We start from the raw sequence: 16,585 nt of genomic DNA on the forward strand, positions 1-16,585 counted from the left end.
CTTGAACCTTTGCTCCTCTATAAGAGAGGGCCTCCCTCTCCTTATACCAGGTTCCGAAAAAAAATTTGTTTAAGGCAAAATATATATCCCTCTCTATATTTCTACATTTTTGGTTCAAAAAGTGCATTGTTCTTGGCCTATTGCACCACACCTCATAGCCACACACCTCCACCATTGATCTGAGGTTCTTGGAGGGTATTTTCAGAGGTTAAAGAATTGGTTTTGGGTTAGAGAAGTTGCTGGTTTTGCAAAGCTTCAAGGGTAATCTCTTTTCCCTCTTTTAAAGCTTTGTCTTGATCACTCTCTTAGCCAAACTTGCCAAACTTGTATGCTTATTTGAGCTTTGTTGTCAACTGAAAAAAGTCTTGTTTTGAGGTCCTTTTGATGTTTTTTAAGACCATTTGGTGTTGAAGGTCATCTACCCTTTTTGCATGCTTTAAATAGCCTTATTTTGTGCCATGCCATAAAGCCTTTGATTTAATCTTTGCTTGGCCTTCCTACCACTGAAATTCAGTGGATTTTCAGTGGTGAGAATGTGGTTTTGAGGGCCTAAATCAGAGAGGGGTGACCCTCTCTCTTGTTGTCTTGTTTACTAGCATTTTTGGCCTATCAAAGGAGCATATGTTTATACCATTTGGGGGCCTAGTTCAGGCACTTTTTGGTGACTCTTAGGACCTACCTAGGCTCTGTCTAGGGTTGGTTTGGTCACCTCATGTTTGCCTCTTGCATGTGTAGAATAATCCTCTTCATAGCTTATCAAAGGAGCATGTCATTCTTGCATGTATTGGTCATGTTTCAGTGGGTTGTTGGTCATTCTTTGGCATATCATAGCTCTGTCTTTGGCATCTTCCAAAATGCTTTTCAGCGTTTTCCGAAAATGTTTACATTTGGAGCATCATATACATCCTGTTTTTGTTTGTTGCTTGACAAGAGTTAGCTTTTGCTGTTGTCATTTTAATAGTCCAATCCAAGGCTCAAGATGCACTAACACAATAAAAAGAGGTGTTTATAAAAGTACATTCCTAGATTTAGAAGAGGCACTTATGCTATTCAACTTGTATGTTGTTTCCTTTTCTTTTTCCCTTTTATTCCTTCCACATTTGACTTAGTTTCATGTTTTACCTGCTCTGCAATTTCTAATTTCAAATGCCATGGACGTGGCCATAGATATTGTATACACGACAGACGCACTTGGCGACAATTTTTTTATTCACTTCTACCATTGAGTTAAAATTATGATAATGAAATAAAATACATAATTCAAGTTTTATCACCATACAGATTGGAAATGATGTTCCGCCATGTGTTTTACAAGGCCAGCAGGGCACCAATGGCTCATTTCAAGAAGCTCCAAATATTTAAAGGTTGGGCCTGCAATATTAAAGACACTCCTTCACACTGCTGTCCTTCTCAAACTGCATGGGCCTTGCTGGTGAGAAATCTAAGGCCATGGAGCTACATTTAGTGCTCTGACATGATCATTGCACTCCCTCCTTATATAGACGAACTCCATTAGAAGATTATAGTGGCAAAGACTTCTTTTTTTTCTTTTTTTTTTCTTTTTTTTTGGTTACGATAAGTAATTGCTAGTATTATTATTTCTTTCATCCACCTAAAGGCCTTCAAAATATCAAGTTTATTGGGGCATGGTATGGATTATGGAAATTGATTGATTAAGCATGTACCTTATTGGAAGTAACACCCTTACCCTTGATGTTGTGGTCATGGAATGTGGTATGGTATTGTTACTTATCCATGACAGAGTTTTTGATTTGATTACCATGAAACAAGAGAGAGACTTTTCTCTTTCTTGAGATTCGGGACATAATTAAGACAGACATTTTCCTCATTTTCCATACATGCATTTTGTTGTTGTGTCAATAACGAGTCATGACAACTCTTTGCGATATTTGCAATTATACAACCCTTAGTTTACATTCTTATGTTTTTCATTTCGTTCCGCAGCATTGGACTTGGTCTTTTTCTCTATGGATTATCTTGTCTAGCCACATATTAATTTGCTAGTTCTTATAAAAAATTTATTCAAACTACATATAATTACCTATATAGATCTTATCCACCACCTTCCTTTGTTTGAAAAGTCACTTGAGTGATCTTGTTTAAATTATGAGGTTCTTTATTGCAGGATTTTCAGGGATGTTAGAGGAAATGGTTGGGGACAGTGACCAGCGCATCACCCGTCTTCTCTTTTGTGGGCCTGATTTTCCTGCATCTCATAATTATACGAGAGAATATGTACAAAACTATCCATTTATCGAGGTATTTAACTGTCTTCATTTATTTCTTTTTTCCTTGATAAATGGATAGTTTTCCAGCTCTATTTTTCAATTTTGAGATTTATGGTTGTGTCGTTGATTAATAGTTATGCCTATCCTCAATTTGTGAAAGGTTGTTTTTGTAGTGATAGTAGTTATTAGTTTTGCAAGTGAGGTTTAATTTTCAAGTGAGATTGCAAAACTAAATGCACACAATTCAAGAAGATCAATGGCAGGAAGGAATTGGATACGTATAGCCATTGGATGGGACGACAACATAGAGTTCCTGAAAGTTCCTGGGGTTTTTTATTAGTTGCGTAAAACATGGAGTTAAGTAGAATTAATGCCTTTTTGTATTTGCTGTCAGCAATTACTCAATTAAACTGTATATGAAAGATTTGTATATGAGTAATTTTGTATAAAAAAATGTCCACGGAACTTCATAAACAGGGATTCACCAATTGGTGTTCTCCCTTTATATACTAGTATTTAGTATAGATATAATGAGGTATTGTTTGTACCCTTTTTGGTCTACGGAGTGCAAACAGGTATCAAGGAATTATGAAATGGAATTGTTTGCCTTAAGTAATTCTGGTTATCTTCCCTGGCATTGACATATTATTTTGGTCTTGCAGCCATCCAAATTGTGAGACTAGGAAGTGGATAGTTTTGGGGGAAATAAGGGTTGGTATATTTGTGGAGCAAGATATTTTCGTTGAAACTGAATTGGCATATGATTATAATGTTGAATGGCATGGTGGAGCTAAGGTTCGATGTCAGCGTTGGACACCTAACTGTTCTAAATTTCTTGAGGCAAAGTCTCCTGCTTTTCTGGTGAGTTCAAAGTGATAACATTTGAAGTCTATATTTGAAGATACATTAACATCCATTTGGCATTCATCCTCCTGATGGAACTTGAGTGATGAGGAAAAAAAAAAAAAAACTGAAAATGAGTTTATGCAAACTATTAAAAGGCATCTGCTTATACTAAAGGTGATGTGTGGTTTTGTAAGTGAGAAAATGTTGAAATAATGTGTCCAATAAAGTTGTAATGTGTAGTCTCCTAAAGGGTATAGCGATCCCGGGTTTACCCTTGTTGTACAGTGATCCGGACATGTGTCCGTGGATGTTGGTAGTTGTTTATTATCTTGTTTGCATCCTTTTTACTTCGTATTTGAGTTATAGGATGTGTTGGGCAGGTTTGTTATAGGTTGGTTGTGTTTGGGAGCCTAGTGCTGCTGCCCAGATTTTTGGACCTTCGCTAGAGAGAGGAGTTGGTCGCTCGAGCGAGAGTTGAGTTCGTGTCTGGTGGATCGAGCCAGAGTGGCTTCGTTCGAGCGAGCGATTGCATCTGGTTCTGGACCTGAGAACTGCATTTCTTGGCTCGAGCGAGCTTTCTTCGCTCAAGCGGTCTGGTTTGTTCTTCGCTCGAGCGAGAAGTCTGTCGCTCGAGCGTGCTTCTGGTTGTAGACCTGAGGGTTTGAGTTGTTAGCTCGAGCGAGCATTCTTTCGCTCGAGCGCACTTCTGAGTTTTTGGCTAGAGCGAGAACTTCTTCGCTCGAGCGAGAGTTTTCTGTGTCTGGTCGCTCGAGCGACAAAGGCTTCACTCGAGCGAGCGTGTTTTATATCAGCGGACAGTAGCGTTTTTGAACATCAGTTTTTCACTTTCTTTTTCTTTCAAACCCTAGATCCGAGACTCTCTCTCTCTAAACCTACACTCTCTCTAAGATTTGATCTCCCTAGAGTGTGAATCTAGCCTAGGGCCTTTGTTAAAAAGATAGAGGGCGTTGAGAGCTTCTTCTTAATCTTAAAAAGTTTGGATTTGGAGCACGTTGATCTTCGAGTCTTCATCTCCTTTTTGGCTCAAACTTCGAGGTAGGGATATCCTACTCCTCTCTATGGGTTTTGTCTTTAAATATTAGTATTTTGAGATGTTGGGGTTGGTTTGGTAATTTTGTGAAAGTTCGGGGCTTTTGTGTAATTTTACAAAAGTTGGGGTTTTATTTATAATAAACCTAGATGCATGTTCGGCATAGAGAAATGGAATAAATGTTGAATCATTGATGAAAATGGAACCTAAGGGTTGAAATGTTAATTATGGAAAATGACCTAATGACATTGTTTGATTGGTTGGGATAATTAATTGAGAAAAATGAGGAAATGAAATGAGATTGTTGAGATTGGGAATGCAAAGGGTTAAAGGGTGTAGTTGAATTATTTATCACTCACCGGAATGAAATGTTGATTGAATATCCATTTGTGCATTTATTTTCTGTTTAGAAATAACTGCTTTGGGCTATCGGTGGAGGATAGTCGTGATTATTGTAGACAATGCATGATGATTAGGCAAACGGAAACTAATCAATGGAATGTGTCATGGAATTTGACTGTTGATAGAATACATTAACTGTATGTATTGAGTGATTGTATATAGAACCAATGTGTTTGTATACGTTATGTGTAGAGGAGGAGATGGGGGATGTACTCTGCGGTTTAGGGGAAGATAGGGGATGTACCTCTAAACCGGATAGTGTTGGGAGAAGATAGGGGATGAACTCCGTAGATACAGCTCATATGCTTGTCTAGAGAAGTGAAGATAGAGCTCATATGCTTATCTTTGTGAAATGTGGATACAGCTTATATGCTTATCTGTGAATGTGGGATATAGTTTTTGTACATATCTGTTGAAATAATGATAGAGCTAACATGCTTATCTGTTGAAAAAGGGAAAATGAAAAGTAACTTGGACTCATAAGTCGTATGACATAAATATGTGATTTATGTGAATGTATCAGTGTTGGCCATCTATCAATTGCTAATCTTTTAGTCATTGTTCATGGTTGGTTTAGTGTATTTCTACTGGGCTGTGGCTCACCCTATATGGGAATATCATTTTCAGGTACAGGTAGCATGCCACCTCCAAGGACATAGCTTGGGAGGCTAGAGGCGGACATACTTTTGTCGTTTTATTTTTGATGTACTACATGTAAATTCAAGCCAAGGGCTTAATGTGTAAATGAGTTAGTACTCTTTTGTTGTAACCAAGTGTTAACTTGGAAAGCTGTAAGCCCATAGGGCATTTGCTTTTGTTGTTAACATGTAATACTTTTTGTAATGAAACTCTGATAAATGGAAGAATGTGGAACTTTTACATATCAATGCATATCTTTATTGATGGGTTTAATGTTGTTATTTTGAGGGCGTTACAACTTGGTATCAGAGCGTACCGGGTTCGAATACTTTGGGTACGTGGGAAGTGATTAGTATCACAATGGGTTTGTCTCGCTTGATAGAGACTTAGAAGTAGTGTCTTATGCTTTGTGCTTAATTGATAACATGCTTATGTGACTATGTGGTTATGGGATTTAATTTCTAGGATGTTGATTGGATCCTTGGGTTTCTGGGAGTCTTGTTGGAAAAGCACTTGATCAATGGTATTTCTAACAGGAGCTCTAGTAACGCCTCGGGGCTATCATTATCCGGAAATGAAATTCGTAAGTGCTTATGTGTTTATGTGCTTACGTGGAGTGAATTACAGTTGTCCATGCATTAGGACGTGAGTGTTTAGTTTTGGCACATTTGTGAATGTGCTAACGTTCTGTATTACCTTTATTAGGATGTCAGGATGAGGAAGAGGTGCTAGGCGTGGTAGACCTGCGAGACAGGAAGTACCGTTACCGGGTGAGATTCCAGCAGTGCAGGAGGGAGTTGGCCAGGCCAATGTGGCCGAGCCGGCAGGTCAGCAGGCTATGGGTGCCTTGGCCAGAGAGATAGCAGGAGCTTTGGGTATTCTTAGAGCTGGGAATCAGACAGCTGAGGCAGGGCCTTCTTTCATGAAGAGGGAGTTTTTCTGGTCTAATCCGGATGAGTTTATCGGGGATCCGAAGGAGCCACTGAAGGCTGATGAGTGGCTAGAGCAAATGAGTAAGACGTTCGAGATGCTTGGCATCGAGGACGGAGCACTGAAAGTGACCTTGGCATCCTTCCAGCTGAAGAGAGATGCGAGTCAATGGTGGAAGTACGAGAAGGCTCGTGTTGGTGGTACTTGGGAGGCGTTTGTGAATGCTTTTCAGGAGAGGTTTTTGTCTGCAGCAGCTAGGGAGAAGCTGAGGGACCAGTTTAGCCGGCTTAAACAGCAGGGCTTGTCAGTGGCCGAGTTTGAGGCTACTTTTACCAGTCTGTCCAGGTTTGCACCGGAACTGGTGGCGTCTGAGGAACGCCGTTGCAATGAGTTTGAGCGGAAGTTGAGGCGGGGCCTCAAGTTGAGATTTGGTGGGTCTTCATCTGAGAGTATAGACACCTGGTAGATGCTGCTGCTCATATGGAAATTATGATGCAAGAAGAGGAGGAAGAACAGAGGGGCTCCAAGAGGAGCCAGGATGGTCAGAGTGATGGCAGGAGGTAGAGGGGTTATAACCCTCAGCAGTCTCAGGGAGTAGTTTCTAGATCGACCTTTCCAGTGCCGAGTGCAGGATCGGGGAGAGGCAATCAGGGGGAGTTTTCTTGTTACAAGTGTGGCCAGCTGGGTCACAAGGTTTCAGTTTGCCCGCAGAAGGGTGGGGGTCAGAGAGCTGCTTCTTCTTCAGCTAGACCGCAGAGTCAGAGTTTGGGCAGGGGGCAGCCCTTGTCTTGTTATCAGTGTGGACAGCCTGGGCACCTGAAGAGGTTTTGCCCGCAGTTGAGTGCCACTTTTGGAGCGTCTGGTTCTAGGCAGACGCAGGGTTTTCAGCCAGCTCAGTCTGTGCAGGCCTCGAGGGCCAATCCGGGAGCTTCGTCATCCCAGTTTGTGCAGCAGTCTTTTGCTCCGAGAGGTGAGCAGGTAGACCAGGGGCCTACGGGGCGCGTGTATGCTGTTACCGCGCAGGATTTAGTACCGGCTCCATCAGTAGTGAGAGGTACTTTTCTGTTTTGCAACTCGGTTGCTAATGTGTTGATAGACACGGGTGCATCTCATTCTTTTGTATCTGCTGCATTTGCATCTGTTTTGGAATTGGAGTTAGCACAGTTAGCATCTCCTATTTGTGTGGTATCGCCTTTGGGTGGTGAGTTGATTCTGAAACAGGGTGCTAGAGGTTGTGATATAGAGGTCGCCGACTATAGGCTTCCTTTTCCGTTTGTCGTCATGCCCATGAAGGGCTTTGATGTTATTTTGGGTATGGACTGGCTATCGTCATACCGGGCTGTTATCGATTGCTACCGCCAGAGGGTCACGTTATGTACCTTGAGCGGGGAGTGGTTCCATTTCTTGGGAGACCGGGTTGGTTGTGTGTTGCCACCGGGGTATGATTCGCGAGGGCGAAGTGAGCTTAGTAGTCTACTTGCCAGCTTTGAGAGTGGTGAGAGTGGTGAGACCCAGCTTGTGTTGCTGAGGGTGGTTTGTGAGTATTCAGATGTCTTTCCCGAAGATCTTGTTAGTTTGCCACCTCACCGAGAGATAGAGTTCTCTATTGATTTAGTGCCTGGCACGGTGCCGATTTCTATGGCACCTTACCGTTTTGCTCCAGCAGAGTTGGTTGAGTTGAAAGTTCAGCTCCAAGAATTGCTAGATAAGGGCTTTGTTCGCCCTAGTGTTTCGCCGTGGGGAGCACCGGCTCTCTTTGTTAAAAAGAAAGATGGTGCCTTGAGATTGTGTATTGACTACCGAAAGTTGAATCGGGCTACGGTTAAGAATAAGTACCCTATGCCCCGTATAGATGACCTGTTTGACCAGTTGAAGGGTTCCCGTTGTTTCTCTAAGATAGACTTGAGATCGGGTTACCACCAGTTGAGGTTCAGGGAGGAGGATATTCCTAAGACGGCATTCCGTACGCGGTATGGCCATTACGAGTTTCTGGTGATGCCATTCGTGCTTACCAATGCACCGGCAGTCTTTATGGACTTGATGAACCGGATTTTCTGGGAATTCTTGGATCGGTTTGTAGTCGTTTTTGTGGACGACATCCTTATCTATTCGCCTTCTGAGGAGGAGCACGAGGCACACTTGAGAGTGGTGCTTGAGTTACTTAGAGCCCATAGGCTGTATGCCAAGTTTGGGAAGTGTGAGTTCTGGCTGAGGGAAGTCAAATTCTTAGGCCACGTGGTATTCGGGGAAGGGGTGTCTGTTTATACATCCAAGGTTGAGGCAGTGCAAGATTGGGCACAGCCTAAGAGTGTGTTTGAGATCCGCAGTTTTCTGGGATTAGCTGGGTATTACGGTCGGTTTGTGAAAGATTTCTCCTGGTTAGCGTCATCGTTGACTAGACTGACTCGGAAGGGAGTCAAGTTTGTGTGGAGTGAGACTTGTGAAAAGTCGTTCCAAGAGCTGAAAGTTAGATTGACCACCGCTCCGGTGTTGATCATTCCGGAGAGAGGGTTGGGTTATGCGGTTTATTGTGACGCCTCACGAGAGGGTTTGGGTTGTGTGTTGATGCAAGAGGGGAAAGTGGTAGCTTATGGCTCACGTCAGTTGAAAATACACGAGAAGAATTACCCCACACACGACCTAGAGTTAGCAGCAGTGATCTTTGCTTTGAAAATTTGGAGGCACTACCTTTATGGTGAGAGGTTCGAGGTATTCTCGGACCACAAGAGTTTGAAGTATCTGTTTACACAGAGAGACTTGAATTTGAGGCAGAGGAGATGGATGGAGTTCATCGAGGACTATGATTTTGAGTTACACTATCACCCGGGAAAGGCCAATGTTGTGGCCGCTGCCCTTAGTAGGAAGTCCATTAGTGATGTAGCTTGTATAGCCATCCGGGAATGGGAGATGTTGGGAGCACTTGGCGAGTTTGATTTGCTACTGGGCGAATCTGTTGAGGCTGCGGCCTTGTTTTCTGTTGTTACGCAGCCTACACTTGTGATTAGAGTGTTAGAGGCACAGAGAGGTGACCTTGAGGTAGAATCCCTCCGAGAGAAGATCTCCAGTGGGAAAGTTGAGAAGGGTTTGACGGTGTATCCCGACCTGAGTGTGAGATACCGAGACCGTTTGTTTGTACCGGAGTCTTGCCGAGAGGAGGTACTCCGAGAGTTTCACCATTCGCGCCTTGCGGTGCATCCGGGAGGTACTAAGATGTATCGGGATTTGGGTCGCCAGTTTTGGTGGCGGGGTATGAAGAGAGATGTGGCTGTTTTCATATCGAAGTGCCTTACTTGCCAGCAAGTGAAGGCCGAGCATCAGAGGCCAGCGGGTTTGTTGCAACCCTTGCCTATTGCGGAGTGGAAGTGGGAGCATGTCACTATGGACTTCGTTGTAGGTCTTCCGAGGACTCAGCGGGGTAGTGATGCTATTTGGGTGGTTGTAGACCGGTTGACTAAGTCGGCGCACTTTATTCCTATGCGCGTAAGAGATTCGGTAGATCATCTTCCCGACTTGTATATTCGGGACGTAGTGAGATTGCACAGGGTCCCAGTGACGATCGTCTCGGATAGAGATCCTCGTTTTACCGCCAGGTTGTGGCAGAGTTTGCAGAGTGCCTTGGGCACTAAGTTGACCTTTAGTACGGCTTATCATCCTCAAACTGACAGGCAGTCCGAGCGTACTATTCAGATCCTTGAGGATATGCTTCGGGGTTGTGTCCTTGACTTTAGCGGGACGTGGGAGAGGCACTTGCCATTGGTAGAGTTTGCCTATAACAACAGTTTTCAGTCTAGCATCGGTATGGCACCGTTTGAGGCCTTGTATGGCTGACCGTGTAGGTCTCCAATTTGTTGGGCCGAGGTGGGTGATGCACCTTTGTTGGGTCCGGAGTTGGTTAGGGAGACGACGGAGAAGGTTGAACTTATCCGTAGGAGGCTTGTTACAGCCTAGAGTCGTCAGAAATCTTATGCTGACCGTAGAAGGAGGCCTTTGGCGTTTGAGGTAGGTGATCATGTCTTTCTGAAGATATCACCTAGGCGAGGCTTGATGAGGTTTGGGAAGAGTGGAAAGTTATCCCCTCGGTTTATTGGTCCTTTTGAGATCCTTGAGAGGATTGGCGAGGTTGCTTATCGGTTAGCCTTACCGCCGCAGTTGTCCGGAGTGCATGACGTGTTTCATGTGAGTATGCTTCGGAAGTATGAGCCAGATCCATCACATGTGTTGGATTGGACCGATTTAGAGGTAGGTGAGGATGCCTCGTATGAGGAGAGACCGGTTCGGGTCTTGGATAGGCGGGATCAGGTCCTGCGTGGCAAGACCATTCCTTTGGTGAAAGTCTTGTGGAAACATCACGGAGTGGAGGAAGCCACTTGGGAACGTGAGTTGGAAGTCCATGAGAAATATCCGGACTTGTTTGTTGATATGTAATCTTGTAGTTAAATTTTGAACTATTGTTGAACTTAAGAGCTTTTATATATGTCTTAAGTTGTGAAACATTGAAAATGTTTTGGTTTATTGGAAGTATGTTTTGGAACTTGCCTCCTATGGAAGTTGAATGTAACATTATAGATGTTGAATATATTGTTGAAATTGGAAAGATAATGCGTAATGTTGGTGCATGTTGAAAGTACATATGTTGTTTACATATTGTGAAATGCCTCTTGTCAAAGGGATGGAATGACCGGTAATGGGTCGAATTGTTGAATGTTGAAATGTAACATTATCTAAAATGGAGGAAAACCTGTTTTTGAAAACTTGTGCTTAATTTCGGGGACGAAATTCTTTAAGGGGGGGAGGTTATAGCGATCCCGGGTTTACCCTTGTTGTACAGTGATCCGGACATGTGTCCATGGATGTTGGTAGTTGTTTATTATCTTGTTTGCATCCTTTTTACTTCGTATTTGAGTTATAGGATGTGTTGGGCAGGTTTGTTATAGGTTGGTTGTGTTTGGGAGCCTAGTGCTGCTACTCAGATTTTTGGACCTTCGCTCGAGCGAGGAGTTGGTCGCTCGAGCGAGAGTTGAGTTCGTGTCTGGTGAATCGAGCCAGAGTGGCTTCGCTCGAGCGAGCGATTGCATCTGGTTCTGGACCTGAGACTGCATTTCTTGGCTCGAGCGAGCTTTCTTCGCTCGAGCGGTCTGGTTTGTTCTTCGCTCGAGCGAGAAGTCTCTCGCTTGAGCGTGCTTCTGGTTGCAGACCTGAGGGTTTGAGTTGTTAGCTCGAGCGAGCATTCTTTCGCTCGAGTGCACTCCTGAGTTTTTGGCTCGAGCGAGAACTTCTTGGCTCGAGCGAGAGTTTTCTATGTCTGGTCGCTCGAGCGACAAAGGCTTCGCTCGAGCAAGCGTGTTTTATATCAGCGGACAGTAGCGTTTTTGAACATCAGTTTTTCACTTTCTTTTTCTTTCAAACCCTAGATCCGAGACTCTCTCTCTCTAAACCTACACTCTCTCTAAGATTTGATCTCCCTAGAGTGTGAATCTAGCCTAGGGCCTTTGTTAAAAAGATAGAGGGCGTTGAGAGCTTCTTCTTAATCTAAAAAAGTTTGGATTTGGAGCACGTTGATCTTCGAGTCTTCATCTCCTTTTTGGCTCAAACTTCGAGGTAGGGATATCCTACTCCTCTCTATGGGTTTTGTCTTTAAATATTAGTATTTTGAGATGTTGGGGTTGGTTTGGTAATTTTGTGAAAGTTCGGGGCTTTTGTGTAATTTTACAAAAGTTGGGGTTTTATTTATAATAAACCTAGATGCATGTTCGGAATAGAGAAATGGAATAAATGTTGAATCATTGATGAAAATGGAACCTAAGGGTTGAAATGTTAATTATGGAAAATGACCTAATTACATTGTTTGATTAATTGGGATAATTAATTAAGAGAAATGAGGAAATGAAATGAGATTGTTGAGATTAGGAATGCAAAGGGTTAAAGGGTGTAGTTGAATTATTTATCACTCACCGGAATGAAATGTTGATTGAATATCCATTTGTGCATTTATTTTCTGTTTAGAAATAACTGCTTTGGGCTATCGGTGGATGATAGTCGTGATTGTTGTAGACAATGCATGATGATTAGGCAAACGGAAACTAATCAATGGAATGTGTCATGGAATTTGACTGTTGATAGAATACATTAACTGTATGTATTGAGTGATTGTATATAGAACCAATGTGTTTGTATACGTTATGTGTAGAGGAGGAGATGGGGGATGTACTCTGCGGTTTAGGGGAAGATAGGGGATGTACCTCTAAACCGGATAGTGTTGGGAGAAGATAGGGGATGAACTCCGTAGATACAGCTCATATGTTTGTCTAGAAAAGTGAAGATAGAGCTCATATGCTTATCTTTGTGAAATGTGGATACAGCTTATATGCTTATCTGTGAATGTGGGATATAGTTTTTGTACATATCTGTTGAAATAATGATAGAGCTAACATGCTTATCTGTTGAAAAAGGGAAAATGAAAAGTAACTTGGACTCATAAGTCGTATGACATAAATATGTGATTTATGTGAATGTATCAGTGTTGGCCATCTATCAATTGCTAATCTTTTAGTCATTGTTCATGGTTGGTTTAGTGTATTTCTACTGCGCTGTGGCTCACCCTATATGGGAATATCATTTTCAAGTACAGGTAGCATGCCACCTCCAAGGACATAGCTTGGGAGGCTAGAGGCGGACATACTTTTGTCGTTTTATTTTTGATGTACTACATGTAAATTCAAGCCAAGGGCTTAATGTGTAAATGAGTTAGTACTCTTTTGTTGTAAGCAAGTGTTAACTTGGAAAGCTGTAAGCCCATAGGGCATTTGCTTTTGTTGTTAACATGTAATACTTTTTGTAATGAAACTCTGATAAATGGAAGAATGTGGAACTTTTACATATCAATGCATATCTTTATTGATGGGTTTAATGTTGTTATTTTGAGGGCATTACAAAGGGTCTTGTGTATTTGCCATGTACACACTTGGCTGTATGAGTGTCTTGTTATCATTGTAATATTTGAATTTTTTGTATATTCGTTTATTCACCTCATCTCGCAGTAAACTCATTGTCCTTTTTTTTTTAATGTTTTTCCATTTCTTTAACAGGTGCATAATCATGTGTTGGAAGACGGCGATGAAAGGTAATGGGTTATGCATTTATTACTCAAAATTTATAGGCAGTTATAGTCCTTTTCACCTACGCTTTGTAATGTTGTATTGAAATTCATTTCAAAATTTGTTAGCGAACTTGATTATATATGTATGGTAATTTGTTGAGCACAAAAAGTTGAGGATTCCTATTTACCAAAATGATGAATTGCATAAGGATTCGCATAAGGATTTCATGAACAAATTGAATATTTAATTATATGCTAGTGTCTCCATTTTTCCCTTTCCTTTTTGGTGCAATAGTTGTTACACTAACTCTCTTTATTTTATCATTTTCACAGGTACCTGTGAGCAATAAAAAGCAGAAAGTGCTTGTAAATCAAGCTTCATGCCAATTATAGCAACAAGCCCCATTTAGGTGCTCGTTTATTTCATTCTTTGATTGACATCTTATCATTAGTGATCATTGTACATTTTTGAGTACATAAAGCTACATTTAAATCATCACTTGCTAAGTACTTCAACTTACATAGATGTGTGATTTTTATTTATTTGTTTATTTTAGCAAGTAAAATGTAAATAACTGAGAAAGGACACTCCTCTCTATACCAAAAGAATAGATAAAAGAGTATAGATCCTCTCAAAAGACCTCCTGTTGTATTCCCTCCATAAAGTCCACATAACACAAAGCTGCCGTTTCCCAAGTCTTTCTTTCTCATCGGAGACCAACAAGAACCTCAGGCTGATGAAAGCTCACTGATAGAAGTTGGCATTTGTTTCTGGATAATTTAATTATTGAACGGCCTTATTTGTTTGAGGCTGTTGAACTTGTTACCTCTTTGTTTAGTTGGCAAGCACCATTAGAAGTCTGTACTTATCTGAGGTTCTAAATCCAAGTAGGGGTCATTCAGTTCTTGACATTTTAAATCATATTTGCATTGTTTTCTACCAAAGTCATCGTCAAATCCAAATTATGTTTGTAATTTCTCCCAATTTTACTAGTCAAGGTGCTGAGTGTAACTGTGTTGCTGATGTATAATTATCTTGCTGGAACAGGTTTGTCATTGATTTATTGATTGAAACGGAATTACATAATAAAATAGTTGATCTAGAACTAGGTTCCTCCTTCACGTTGTCTCTTAGTAGCATCATAATAGTGCTATTATTTATCTTGCTTACTTGTTTTTGTATTGTTTCTTTGTTTTTATTTGGTTTGGAAAATAGATTATGAAAGAATACAAATATGGCGCACAAATACAACACCATCAAGATGATTTTAAAAAAAATAAAAAAATAAAAAAATCATGACACTGTCATGGAGATAAATAGGACCTTGGCTTCATTATTCAGTGATTGCTTCTTTGCTCAAATTTTCCCTTAATTTTGTTTTCTCTTTGTGGTTCACTTTAGATGTGAAATTTTCTTAGATCATTATAGTCTTATCAAATGCTATTGGTGTTGACAGCTTCACAATAAATGTTGGTCCAGTTTCAAGCGTAGTCATTTCAAATGTATTAAACAATTAACATTTTATTTTTATTTTTTTGTGGAAGCAACACTTTCCCAATGAAGCACCTTGTTGTGATATGTATTTGTTTTCTGATTACTTGTCATCTATAGAAATGCGCAGAAGGTTATAAGAAATTCTTTTTTGGTATGGTGTTCGGCAAGGCATCATCCATAAACATGTTTTAATATTAAAACAATCATCAGATTTAGGTATTCTATTTTTGAGTTCTAATGTGGATAGCATTATCTTTTTCTTTCTCCCAGAATTCTATGAACGCCCAGGAACCCAAAATTCCATACCCTTGGCTGGTTTTCAATGACAAGGTTAAAGTGAATTCAGTATTTCTCCTAGATTCAACTGCGGTATCTGATTCCGTGATTCTCTTATTTGGAGGAAAGATTTCTAGAGGCGGCCTGGTTTCTTTTTTCATCTATAGTCGATACTATCGACAATATCGATTCTTGCAAAATATATCCATGATAATTAATTTTCTTTCATTTTATTGTGCCATATATTTTACTGGGATCATTTCCTGCTTTTGCATAGGATGGACACTTGAAAATGTTGGGAGGATACTTGGAGTTTTTCATGAAACCTTCCTTGGCAGATACATATCTAAGATTGAAGAATGAGCTTGAAGAACTTATTCAAATGAAAGTAAGTATTTTGCAACACAGTTATGTTTGGCACAAGGGATGGATAAATATGGGCAAAATTCCAAACCCTTGGCCAAGTTTTCAAGGCTGAATCTTTCTCTCACTCACTCATAATTTGAAGTGAGAAATACCCGCAATTTGATGTTGACTGTTTTATTTATTTGTTTTATCGTTCTGTAGTTTGTTGATGTAGCTTTTGAATTCCAAGATGGAAATAAAAAATCACAATGAGCTCCTGTCAGCGGTAAGACTATTAGTATCAGAGGATCAATGTGAAGGTAGATTTGTTTTTGGTCGCCAGGTACCAACATCTTCAAAAAAGATCACAAAAGAGATGCTGCCAAGCACGCCCTTGAGAAGTATTGATGGCGGTGGTGATAATTCCAAGAACGAGCTCCAAACATTGCTTGCCAGGGCTGGACATGAAGCACCCACCTACAAGACAACGCAACTAAAAAACAAGAAGTTTCATTCTACTGTGATTTTTAATGGATTGAACTTTGTTGGCCAGCCTTCCAACAATAACAAATTTGCAGAAAAGAGTGCAGCGGCTCAAGCTCTATTGGGTATAGTTCATAGATGTCAAAACATTAGTGTTTACGTTTTGCACAATTTTTTTAGAAAGCCAATATAGTGATCCCAGGCTTACCCTTGTTGTACAGTGATCCGGACATGTGTCCGTGAATGTTGGTAGTTGTTTATTTTCTAGTTTGCATCCTCTTTACTTTATATATTGAGTTATAAGATGCGTTGGGCAGGTTTGTTACAGGTTGGTTGCGTTTGGGAGCCTAGTGTTGCTGCCCAGATTTTTGGTCCTTCGCTCGAGCGAGGAGTTTGTCGCTCGAGCGAGAGTTGTGTTGCACCGGTTCTGGACCTGAGAGCTGTCTTTCTTGGCTCGAGCGAGCTTTTCGTGGCTCGAGCGGTCTGGGTTTTTCTTCGCTCGATCGAGAACTTCTTGGCTCGAGCGAGAGTTTTCTGTGTCTGGTCGCTCGAGCGACAAATCCTTCGCTCGAGCGAGCGTGTTTTATATCAGCGCACAGCAGCGTCTAAAACATCACTTTTTCACTTCTTTTCTTTGAGCAAACCCTTAATCCGACACTCTCTCTCTCTAAACTTGCACTCTCTCTAAGGTTTGATCTCCCTAGGGTGTGAATCTAGCCTAGGGCCTTTGTTAAAAAGGTAGAGGGTGTTAAGAGCTTCGATTTAATCTGAAA

At 41.2% G+C, this 16,585-nt stretch overlaps 1 protein-coding gene across 1 annotated transcript; it reads left to right on the forward strand.

The window, feature by feature from the left end:
* The first annotated feature begins 14,762 nt into the window (after positions 1-14,762).
* On the forward strand, positions 14,763-16,005 carry LOC114272935 (DExH-box ATP-dependent RNA helicase DExH3). Its single transcript, XM_082871921.1, has 3 exons — positions 14,763-15,131; positions 15,262-15,372; positions 15,565-16,005. The coding sequence occupies exons 1-3, from the start codon at positions 14,946-14,948 to the stop codon at positions 16,003-16,005; spliced, it is 738 nt and encodes a 245-aa protein (XP_082728047.1). The 5' UTR covers positions 14,763-14,945.
* The last annotated feature ends 580 nt before the right edge of the window (positions 16,006-16,585 follow it).

The sequence above is a fragment of the Camellia sinensis genome, chromosome 5 (assembly GCF_055761805.1).
Source record: "Camellia sinensis isolate YWXY chromosome 5, ASM5576180v1, whole genome shotgun sequence".
Taxonomy (NCBI): domain Eukaryota; kingdom Viridiplantae; phylum Streptophyta; class Magnoliopsida; order Ericales; family Theaceae; genus Camellia; species Camellia sinensis.

Coding starts and splice junctions, on each gene's coding strand:
- LOC114272935 (XM_082871921.1), top strand. CDS start 14,946: ATGTGGATAGCATTATCTTTTTCTTTCTCCCAGAATTCTATGAACGCC. Junction 15,132..15,261: donor AGATTTCTAGAGGCGGCCTG/GTTTCTTTTTTC, acceptor GCTTTTGCATAG/GATGGACACTTGAAAATGTT. Junction 15,373..15,564: donor AAGAACTTATTCAAATGAAA/GTAAGTATTTTG, acceptor TTGTTGATGTAG/CTTTTGAATTCCAAGATGGA.